This window comes from Anastrepha ludens, chromosome 3 (genome assembly GCF_028408465.1).
Source record: "Anastrepha ludens isolate Willacy chromosome 3, idAnaLude1.1, whole genome shotgun sequence".
Lineage (NCBI taxonomy): Eukaryota > Metazoa > Arthropoda > Insecta > Diptera > Tephritidae > Anastrepha > Anastrepha ludens.
This window is the reverse complement of record NC_071499.1, coordinates 68,205,944-68,218,220: the sequence shown is the minus strand read 5'-3', so window position 1 is coordinate 68,218,220 and position 12,277 is coordinate 68,205,944. Positions and strand designations below refer to the sequence as shown.

The 12,277-nt window shown below is 35.7% G+C and overlaps 1 protein-coding gene across 2 annotated transcripts; it reads right to left on the bottom strand.

Moving 5' to 3' along the window:
- Positions 1-290: 290 nt before the first annotated feature.
- Positions 291-8,529, bottom strand: LOC128858166 (uncharacterized). 2 transcript variants are annotated; one of them, XM_054094206.1, is made up of 8 exons: positions 7,202-8,529; positions 3,881-4,376; positions 2,936-3,820; positions 2,795-2,878; positions 2,658-2,738; positions 2,498-2,584; positions 1,895-2,183; positions 291-1,840 (listed from the first exon to the last, which is right to left on the bottom strand). In XM_054094206.1, exons 1-8 carry the CDS (start codon positions 8,408-8,410, stop codon positions 556-558), a joined length of 4,416 nt encoding a protein of 1,471 aa, XP_053950181.1. In that variant the 5' UTR covers positions 8,411-8,529; the 3' UTR covers positions 291-555. The 2 variants fall into 2 exon arrangements, with proteins under 2 accessions (XP_053950181.1, XP_053950182.1); XM_054094207.1 differs by having other exon boundaries at positions 1,895-2,177.
- Positions 8,530-12,277: the final 3,748 nt, after the last annotated feature.

Here is a 12,277-nt window from a genome sequence, read left to right as displayed (position 1 = left end):
TTATTTCCACATATAATATTTTACTCCGGTCCTGGACTTTTCTCTACGGCTAAGAATATACCACTTTGTAAAAGAGGTCATTCCGGCAGTAGTATTTCTTTGGTGCCGGAATGAATCGTATTTATCACTTCATCAGTGTTCCACAAAAATGATTTGGCTCTGGTTGTTGGGTCGGTCTATCTACAACAATGTTGATAATTTTTGTATATATTACAACAGCGAACGCTCTTGCATATATTTCTTAATCTTCGCCTTACTTAAAACCCGTTTAATACATTGATTATTCCAAATCCCATTTATGTATATAAGTTTTATTTTATTCAGCTTTCTACAACAATTCTGTTCGATGAAATAATACTTTAAATAAATATTTTTCTATCATAAAGTACAATGTAAATCCATTTTTATCGCCAAGAGGCAATAATTATTAAACTGGAAAATAAATTTTATCCTTTGAATTTTAATACCTCTATAGGTGGGTAAGTCTTGAAAACAGTAAAGAAAAAATAATAAATGTATGTACATCCAGCTCAGTACCATAACACGCTCACGCACCTATCTACAAACTTGTCCATTCTTTATTAACTCCAACAATTGCATAAGAATTGGAGAGGTCTGAACGAGTCCCACATCGTTAGGATCCAAATTTACAAGACACTTAAAGAATAGCGATGTCATTCGTTGATCGTTCGCCCGCAAAATTGTCGATGCCATCTGATGTAGGACATTCAGTCGAAAATGGTAAGATGGAATATCGCTAAATTTCTCGATGTAGTCACAAAACATAGTCCAGTCCGCTTCAAAAATTATGTTTAGCAACGCATCTATAGTAGATCGTGATCTGTCGCGACTATAGCTTAAGATTTGCCGACAGGCATTGACCTTATTCAACCCACAGTACAGCAGGTTGTGGAATATTGTAATCAAAATCTCTTCGCCGCCTTTATACCGCTCACAGTCACGCACCATGTGCAATAACTTCATTCGATTGTTTCGTTCAAAATAGACCCTACAAAATTCGCGTATATATTGGCGAAATACTAATTCATGTTTATAGGCAAATTTATATGCTATATTTAGGTCCACCTCTGACAAGGTGTTCAAAACATTTCTGACTGATTCCGGGTCAAGAAATGAGTGCGAGAACTTACAGGATGTCAACGTAAAACACCTTCTTACCAGGAAGGGCAAACATGTGACACCAAAAGTTTTAGCAACGACGATTGTGGGCGGCCCATAATTCGTACCATCGCCTCCATTGCCTGCAATTTCTCCACGGCTAAAAGGTACTTGCTTTGTATTGAAGGATTTTAATTTTTGCTCGTCGTCTTTGATAATAGACGGTGCTAATTGCAGCATGTCCCGAATAAGCGGTGGCACTGTGACAAAAGAATTTTGGGAAAAAGTTGCGGGGCCATTCAGATTTTGTAGCGTTAAGGGTGTTACCGCACACACATTTTGGACAGTCCGAGTTATCTTTTCGAAGTTCGGTGGTTTAATGGTGTCCGGTACCGTTTTAATGAGCTGTCTGTTAAACACGTTTGGGGGCAGTATGACCATGGGTAAAGGTGCTGCGGTTACCACAGTGGCTGCCGGATTGCCGTGCTTCGCCGTTGCTGTGGTCATAGAAATTTTAGGTATTTTAAATTTTTTCAAAATATCACTTGACGCGTCAATCGGCGGAGTGGGCTCTACTTTAATATCCCTAATTATATCGTCTAATTTTTCGCTATTTTCCATACTACTAATCGTCTTTGAATCGTTATCTTCGTTAATTTTATTTGAAGCGGTTTCAAGAGAGGTTTTATTAAGATCAGGACAACGCTCATCATCTGAGGAACTAGAAAAGTAATGTTTAAATGAAAATCATACACGTACACACAATGTTACTTACTTAAAACAGGATGTGGCCAAGGAAAGTGCGTCATCTTCGATTTCTTCGTCAAAATCTAGGCATACATCATCGAGTTTTGAGTCCATTTCCAACACAGACAAGCCTGAAAGAAGATCAGCTTCATCAACCGTATCCGGTGCTGTTTTAAACAGCGTCTTATCCGATTCTGCACAATTCTGCTTTAATTGCATTACGTCTTCAGGTCCTTCTAAATACAATTTTTTATAGCCGGATATGTTGATATTTTCGTTCCGTTCAAGGTTATTGCGTTGCTTCAGCTCTTCTGTTCCTTTTGACAAATCAGTGTTATTAATCGCTTTCTAATTAAGTTGTTAAGAACATACAAGTCTCTCGTTGACTACAAAATCAATATAGTAAAAAAACGAATCGAGCAAATCCAAACAAAAGCCACTATTAGCGGCAAAGGGTGAATTAACTATTTTCAGAATATTATTAGAACCATTTAAACACTTTTTCAGTAATTATTTCCACAATTTTAACTGATATGCAATAAATGTACGATTACGATCTTGCCGTGAATCAACGAAAGATATATGAACATAAAATCAGTTTTTATTAATAAGTGTAAGCAAAATAAAGCACCTGTTTCCAATTTATTGTTCGCATTTCCATATACTTGCTCGCAACATACAGTAGAATCCTCAAAAGTAGAAGTTTCTTTGTGTTCATCTACAAATTTAGTTTGATAAAGGTGAAAAAAAGGGATTAGTAGAAAGCTTTACAGTTACGATTTGCATTTTACTTTCTGTAACATGTTTCTCTTCGAAAGTATTTTCCTCCTTTTTGTTTTTATCGATACGTTCAATATCAGTTGCACCAGAAACTTTACATAAAAAAACATTATCAACTATTGTAATTATTAATTTAAGATAAGCTCACCATCGGTTAACATTAATGGAGTTTTCGTTATTGACTCAGTGCTAAATAGAGAGCATTCTATACCAGAATCACTGCAAACCTTGCCTGTTAAAAATATCAGACACGTATGGTTACTCTAACTAAACTGAATTATTTACTTACCAGTCCCCTCATTTTTATACAATTTACTTGCATCCCCTCCATCACTAATCTCCTGTTGGGATTCATCGTGTTGCTGTTTTTCTGCCTGCTCGGAAATAGCCTCCCTTTCTTCACTGTTTTCCAATCCAAACTCATAATCGGAGTTGAAATCTTCGGAATTATTTTCCATCAAAGTTAACTGTGGCATTGGTAAATGAACACTAACATGATGCTCCTGATTGTCCTCTACCAAATCAATACTCTTAGAATGATCGTACTCTGTGGACAAATCGCAAGAAATCTCATCATTATCCTGGAAGTTTTGTGGCTCATCAGCAACGTTAGCAGTTCGGTCCTGCTTGGTCCTAGTTAAATGTTCCCCGGGGGTATCAAGTTCTGAAATAATAGCTGATTCATCGTAAGAAATTTTCGTTTTATTGGCTAAAAGAGATTCAGTGTCCACGAACAGGACATCAAGAGAAGACTTATCACTTGAATCTCCATCAACATGATCGACACATTGCGAAGAAATATGATTTTCTATTTTATCTTTACAAGTTCCACAAGCTCCAATATCTTCTGATTTCGACGACTCATTATGTGAGATGTTAGTTTCCTTAATAGTATTCTCCAAAACTGTATTATTATAACTTTCTCTTACAGGAACTTCTTGAGTTGAACTCGCGTTAGGATGAATAGAGGTAAATGAGTCCTCACGGACATTGACGCTATCAGAGTGTTGATGCTCCGCGCTTTTATCGATTTGGGAAATTTCAGTAATACTATCGTTACCGCTTTGACCATGTTTTGTAGAGTTTACCCTTTTATTGATATTTAAAAGAACTTCATTGAGTTCAAAATCAGGGTCGGGTAATGTATTACTTGTGTTCGCCCCAATAGATGAAGCTATATTATAGAAATCGTTATTAGCAAATCTATTTTCAAATAATATTGTACTAAACTCACTGCAAACTACCGAAGGAGCAGTTTTTTCCGTTGCTGAGGTAATCACTGGGCTATCGGTCAATTGCATGAATGCATCAATATTGCCCTCAATGTCTATAAGTGGCATATCCAGTGCTGCCCCAAAAGAATCGTAATCATTGTTATTGAACACCTCTTCTGTCGCAGTCCCCAACTTTCCTAAAGCAACGACACTTTTCAAAGGCATCAAACCATTATTAATGGCAATTGAACACTCGTTTAACCTAGACGATTTCAAAGATAAATCTAGAGGTAATAAATCTTGATCAGCAACTACGACCGCCTTATTAGTAACATCTGCAGCTATAGTGGATTTTTTAGATAAATCTAATAAAACATCAGATATATGAGCTGGCGGGGGAACAACCGTATTGTTTTGTGATTGTGAATCTTGTACCGTAATGGGGTGTGTAGCTGGTCCATCTAGAACGCGCGCAATAACATTTGCAGTGTCTCCTACGTTGTCTATGTAATTTACCTAAGATTGAAAAAGCATATATTTATATATTAACGAATTACGCACTACTGTAAAATTGAAATAAACATGTAAGCAGCGTCATAAAAGACAGTCGGGTCTTTGTTACCCGAACGACCAAAACGTGTTTTAAGCTGTCACGAAAACAACAACATACCGTGGAAACTCATATGTATTATATGCATATACAAATTGTTAAAGTGCGCATAACATACAAAAATGTACAAAAACCCCAACTATTTTGAGCTATGAGCAATGATTGTAATTACCACAAAATTAAACAATACTGAAAGAAAAAAAGTATTTATTCTTAGGTATGAAGTGTAGAATAAACTTCTTATCCAATTTGTGGCGTTTAAAGCGATGCAAAAGTGAATGCATAGCTTGTCCTTCCAAGTCCTGCTTGTTCTTTGAATTTAATAGTTAAATGTTGTCATTAAAACATGAAATGCGAGACAACTTCTTACACATGTAAAATTTTATTTTCTATCCGATACTATCATAAAACAAATGCTCGACGAAATTAAAAAAGGAATACCAAATACCAGTAAGTACTATAGTCCAGTCAAAAGAGACAAAAAAAATAGCCAACTAAGTAATTTTAGGAGTATGCAAGTTTATGGTTTTATTATGTAAAACCCATCACTGTGAACTTAAATTTGAGTTTTCGGGGTCGGGGGTTGTGTCCCTCTGCCGCCATCTTGGAAATAAGTGTGCAACTGGTTTTTGCGATTATCTCGTAAATTTCGAATGTTACGAAAATTTTGTTAAATATTCATTCAAAACTTTTTATTGTAAAATTAATCATAAAGAAGTTATAAACAAAATTACGCGAAAAATTAAGGGATGAATTTTTTTCAAGCGTAATAACTTTTTTTTTATTGATTTTATGGAAAATATACATCAGAGCTTTTTTATAGAGCATTCTTTTGTGAACATTTTTGTCCATAAGTTTTTTTCGCTATCTTTATTTAGTCTTATGATTTTGAGCTGCTAAGCGGAGCAACCATTACATTAGCGAAGCGCGTACATGATTACACAGGCCGACAAAATTTAACCAACATTCAGACCCAGAAACCAGACTATATATTTCCGAAGGTTTATGATGCGCTGAATCCAAATCTGGCCTCAGAATTGCTCTATCAGCTCTGGTTTTCGAGATATCCTAACTTAAAAGTGCAAAAACACACACTCACACACAAAACAACACTCACACCATAAGTACTGACTCACCACACCCCTACACTTGCTTGCGGTATGGTAGGGGTGGTTTCTAGGGGTTAAGGCTGTGTCTGACTCGGTACCCGTGGGTTAGATAGTGTAGGAGTTTGGTGAGTTAGCACACTTATGGTGTGAGACAAAATTTTAAGAAAAATAAGACTCAATTCAAGAAAATTAGTAATCGACTATATCATGTCTATGTTATCTCAATCTATTTTCAGGTGTAGGAAAATTTAGAAACAAGAAAATTTCTAAATGCGATATCTCAGCGAAAAAAAAATGATATTTGAGCAAACTCAACGCCATTTGAAAAAAGAAGGCTTTTATATAAAGATGCCATTCTTTAATTTTGGTGAAAGAAAACATCTGTAAGGCTACATAACCTCAAATATGGGCAAAAACGGTGTTTTTGCACTTTTAAGTTAGGATATCTCGAAAACCAGAGCTGATAGAGCAATTCTGAGGCCAGATTTGGATTCAGCGCATCATAAACCTTCGGAAATATATAGTCTGGTTTCTGGGTCTGAATGTTGGTTAAATTTTGTCGGCCTGTGTAATCATTTACGCGCTTCGCTAATGTAATGGTTGCTCCGCTTAGCAGCTCAAAATCATAAGACTAAATAAAGATAGCGAAAAAAACTTATGGACAAAAATGTTCACAAAAGAATGCTCTATAAAAAAGCTCTGATGTATATTTTTCATAAAATCAATAAAAAAAAAAGTTATTACGCTTGAAAAAAATTCATCCCTTAATTTTTCGCGTAATTTTGTTTATAACTTCTTTATGATTAATTTTACAATAAAAAGTTTTGAATGAAAGTTGTAGATAATATTATTATCTACAAAAAAGTATTTAACAAAATTTTCGTAACATTCGAAATTTACGAGATAATCGCAAAAACCAGTTGCACCCTTATTTCCAAGATGGCGGCCGCGGGACACAACCCCCGACCCCGAAAACTCAAACTTAAGTTCACAGTGATGGGCTTTACATAATAAAACCATAAACTCGCATACTCCTAAAATTACTAAGTTAAATCTTCTTTTGACTGGACTACTATTATTGTTGCTTACCAAAGAAGAAAATTGATTCAAAACCTCTAATAACCATAATGTTTAAAAATGTCTCACTCCTCGTATTCTTTCCCACGGTAACATATGTGAATATGTATGTAGTTTAGATCATATCTAAGAAATTACAAATTCGTGCTCAATAAACTGTATTTAAAATACATATGTAGTAGAATCCAACAAAGTAGAAAAGGTTAGTTAGGTTTTACATTTTCGATGTTAACTTTTTCCATGCACTGCGGTTATCATATATAGTCTGAATTATTTAGGAAGTTCATTAACTAGTTACTTTATTTTGTAAAAGATAACAAATATTTTTCCCTGGAATTAATTAAGTAGATTTTAAAGTTATTGTACAAGCGGTTTTTGTTTTTCATTATGGACTTTTAAAATCTCTAAAAACGTTAATTTTAATTAGTGATAAATTACTAAGGTGCATGTAGTTTGACAAAAAAAGTGATTGTTGCCGTTATTACTGAAAAAATTACCGAAAACGTGCATATATAGTAAACATTGGCCGGTATAAATTTGCTTACCAACTCAGCCATGTTGAATTCTTCCTGGCCACTATCGATTTGAGCACTTTCTGTTTGTATTAGTTGGCAGCTGCCTCCATTCTCCCAATCACCTTCAAGGTAGTACGTGATAGGTTGTTGCTCATTTGAGTCTAGGTAATGCGTCGTGGAGGTCACCAACTGTTGAGATATTGTCGAAGATGCAGCTGGTGTTGCTGATCCTGCCATATTGCATGTGTCGGAAAAAAGTTCAACGTATTTAGCCAAATCACTTTTAGGCATACCGGCATTTTCTACGGTGCCTTTCTTACTGGAGATTTTCTTGGGTTTTCGTCCACGTTTTTTAGATGGTCCTTTTTCCACTATGGTTTTTTTCGGTTTCCGTTGTCGTTTCTTCTTTTTAGTCTCTTCCTTCGATGTTTCAATTGGAACTGGGACGTAAGCATCATAGTTTGTGCTTTCATTAGCGTTTATATTATCAAGTACGCTGGTCGCTTGCAAAGTCTCAGACTGTTGATTGTCTACCAGCACTTGGGATATCAAACGGGATAACACTTCGTCTTCCTGCTTTTCATTATTTTCTGGAACAGTTTCAATATTATTTGATGCCTCGACGGACAATTGTAAATTCTTATTTTTGTTACATGAACTGGGCTTTTCTTCTATCATATTAGTACTATTTGAACGATTGCGCAATAATCCGTCAACACGACTACTAAATAATCGTTGAGAAGCATCAATACCACCTAAATCAATCGAAATTTCCATTTTATCTGAGCCCTTTACTACTTGAGGTATTAATATGGATAGTGAGAGTGGTGAATCCTGCTCCTTAAAACCATTTCGAGATTCTTCAATTTCAGAGGGATGGATTAATGCAAAACTAGACTTTCGTTTGCGTGACGGGTGTCTGAATTTTTGGGTCCCTGAGAGCTCATCGCCACTCAACTCCAAAAGTGACATAGGGAGTGATTCCTCCCCCATTTCTGAATAGTTTCCACGCTGATCGATCATACAATCCTGACACTTTTCTAAAAGATACTTTATGTTTGTAAGAGAAGATACCGCATCGAATGTTGGCAATTGCACCACAGGGCAACTTGACCTTAACTGCAAAGACAACTGCTTACGTCGTTCTAACTTCAAACCTTCACTATCTTGCTTCAATCTGGGGTAATATACATATAATTGATCTTCAAGGCGTTTTAAATCATCGATTTCTGCCATCATTAAATCGCAATGAATAACAACAATCGAACAAATATTTAAAATTTTAACAATTAATAGAAATACAATTTGGCGATTGACTAAATTACACGATTATAACGGATTATTGTTACAAATGGCGCAAATGACGCGTGAGATAATCGTTGATTTGACATTTACATACGTTACCCATTGGCATAATAGCGAGTTTCAATCCCGCGATAGTTTTATATTTAATGTATTGAATTTGAATTAAACATAATAAAATAATTAAAAAAAAAACGACTAACGATAATCATATTAATAAATTTGGATCATGCATCAGATCTGTTATAATTGTCTCAAAGCCTCTTCTAAGGTCCAAATGGACATAAAAAAAATTTCCAAACGGCTTCGGAGCTGGCGCTTGAAAGTGAACGAAAGTAAATCTTCATATGTAACCTTTACCACAATTCCACAATGATATAATGCTAAATACCTAGGCATTCATTTGGATAAACGGCTTAAGTGGAAAAGAATATCGTTGCCTAGGATTAATATTTCAAAACACGTATTTGGTGTTAAACCGTAATCTTCTTCTCAATGGGAGGTTTCGAAAGATGCCGCAGAAACGGCAGGAGTCAGTGGATTATATTCAAACCTGTGCAGATGACTGTGCAATCGCCTGACGTAACTCTATAACTTGGTGCAAGCTCACGTGTCTTAGCTCTTCGATTCAAAGTTCCTCTTTGATTAATGAATTGCGTCTTATCCTATGACGAGGAAGGGCTCAGGTCGCAGCCTCTTTAGTCAATGCAACCGCTATTTCATTCTCAATTATACTCCTATGTTACGAGACTCAAATGAGACGGATGCTGTTGAAAATAAATCCGTTTCCAATGCGACTCTGTAGTAAAGAGAGAATACAAATTGTTTGTGAACATACACACTAACATATGTATATGTATACAAATTCATATTGTCGTAACTTTGACATGTCATTCTATTTTCAAAATTTGAAGTCAGTTACTTAAATAAAATGATTTGAACAGATACGATTGTACATTTCTATCCAATTCTGTTTCTCGATTCACTCAAGGATTAATGAGGACTTAACCTCATAGGTTTATAACCTTGCGAATGCCACCTGTCTGTCGCCCACAATGGACAACTTAAGTACATACACTTCCGCTTGGAAGAAGCTGGGAAAAATTCTCATCGGCACAGACCGTTTTGTTTTGGGGCCATATAATTAAGTATAGGGTGCATTTTTGGAGTTTCCTTTCGGGAGCAGGTGTATTCCGACTTACTTCATCATCCAATTCTGTTCAGTTATGAGGCGGTGCCAGCTTAAGCATCAGCTCCATCGCAGTTGTAGGGTAGATACGACCCGCTGCCGTGATACACACACATGCTAGGCGCTGAAGATTAGTCAGTGCTCTCCGTGCGGTCGAAAAGCAATCCTTGATCATGAAGCAATAATTAAAGGTGATGTAAGTAGCCTAGTTTTCACCCTGTGTTAGCCATCTTGAAGCTACTTAATAAATCCGTGTTGTCCTCTTGGAAAAGCTACTTTTTATTTCAGAGCAAATTCTAAAGAAAAAGTACTCAAAAGCGTAGAAATTAAAACTTTTGCTGAAAAAGTTAGCAGGCAATACTGTTTTGCCTATTCCATTTTGCTTAGACTTTCGCATCTTTCAATTCTATTGAAAGTTCTGCGGAAACTGTGAAAACTAAGCAACAAGTCCCTCAGGGACTTATATCGTTATGTTCAGGAAAAGTACTGCTTTCAGTATATTCTGACTTATCGATTAAATAAGGATATACTGAAGCATTTTTTCGGGGCGATGCGTTCCAAAGGCGGGTTGTATGACAATCCTTGTCCTGTGGAATTTAAATATAGATTACGAAGATATTTATTAGGTGAATGAATGCATATATTACTCATTTCTGAATAACTTAACGCTTTCTATTAACAGCACGAAATACTTCAATATTAGTTGATCGTGGCAATGCTGAGGCCGACGAAACTAACTGGCTCCGTCTCAATGATACTTCTTTAGAAACTTTACAAAGTTTGCTAACGGAAGATGAGATAGTTTCAGACGACTCTCTCTTCGCCAACGATTCATTAAATGAGGACGCTGACTTTGATAGCTTACACGAAGATGCCATTGAATATATTGCCAGTTACATAATACGCGAATTAAAGTTGACCGATTGTTCCTGCAATGAGCCTACATTTACTTGGGTTTCACTTTATCTAAGGGCGGATTAGTTAAACCGAGCACCGAGTTTTTGGACAAAATTAAAATGTTGGAATCAGCGTTTAACCAGTTCAACGGCAGGGAGCTTTACGGTGGGATATCATTTTTACAAAAATTGTTCACATTAAGTGAAAACGTGAGTTTACGCGATGATGTTGAACAATTTTTTTTTTAATTTTTTTTAAATGCCGGATACACTTTCGAATAAAGAATCTTAACCGGTGCAATAAACAAAAGAAGAGAACAATGAGCATTCAATAAGATAATTGTTAAGAGTTTCCACTATTCTCAAGTTGTTTTATTTATTACTTCAGTGTAGGTTTACAAGTGGCACATATAGGTTCCAATCCGATGCATGGTCAAAATACATATATATATGACACAAATCCATGGGAATAGTTAAGTTAAAAATATAAATACAGTGCACTCGCGATAACTCGAACTAATTAAAACAGGCGCTGTTCGATTTATCGAATTTGTTCGACTTATCAATTGAGTGTGCTATGTTAAAAAAACAGTCATCGATATCGATTTTTCGATCGATTGTTGAAAATGGAAGCCAGTAGAAAATTTCTGTAGTATAGTTTCGTTATACGAATTACATTTTGGTCCATTGGCTGGATCAATGGTGTCACATTCGGCGCCATAAACATGGTTAAAATTAAACCATCCTCGGACTTTAATTCGATTTCGTTGGGATGTGATGGGGCATTATCAATTAGAAGAAGAGCCTTCTCAGGTAGTCCCCCATCTTTCAAATTTTTTCTTACCTAAATATTAAAGTCATTTAACTTGGTTAAAAAAATTGTTTTAATGAATCTGGATTTTACCTGCGGCACGAACGAGTTATGAAACCAGTCTTTGAAAATCGCCGAAGTCATCCAGGCTGATTTGGAATTTTCGTACTCCACCGGACAGTTAAAATTTTTGAAAATACGAGGATTTCTTGCTTTGTCAATAACGAGAAGTTTAAGCTTATGGTTGCCGGTAGCGTTAGTGCAAGCCATAAATTGCCGTATCTTTCTTTTTTATAAGACTTATGGTGGACTTGGCTACCCCATATTCCTTCGCTAGAGAAGTAACACTACGTCCACGTTTAATTTTGTTAAGGACTTCAGCCCTCTCTTTTAATGTTAAACACTTCAACCTTTTACGATCAATTACTCACATGCACTGATACACTACAAATGACAAATTTAAAGCAATTTGGTCAATGCAAGATGTTGTTCCCAGAAACCTAACGGGATATTAACGTCGACATATTCATATGGACAATAAACTAGTATACATATAATTTATATACATATACTATTACATATGTATGTATGTACAAAATGTACATGTTTGAAAAGAATGTGTGTACAAATAAATTTGTTTTTTTGTTCGAGTTATAGCGCTTTAATATTGTTCGAGTTACAAAGAAGTCAATAGGGAAAAAAATGTGTTCGAGTTAGCACGTCGTTCGACTTAGCGGCTATTCGAGTTACCGCGAGTGCACTGTAATTAAGTACCACTTATAAAATAGCATAAAATTATTCTATGGTTTACAACGACCTTTTTCAATTTTTTACTACATTTTCAGAAATGGGATAAACTTATGCCCTTTTTTCCCTTGCTTCCAAATTGCATCAATGGATTAAGTAGC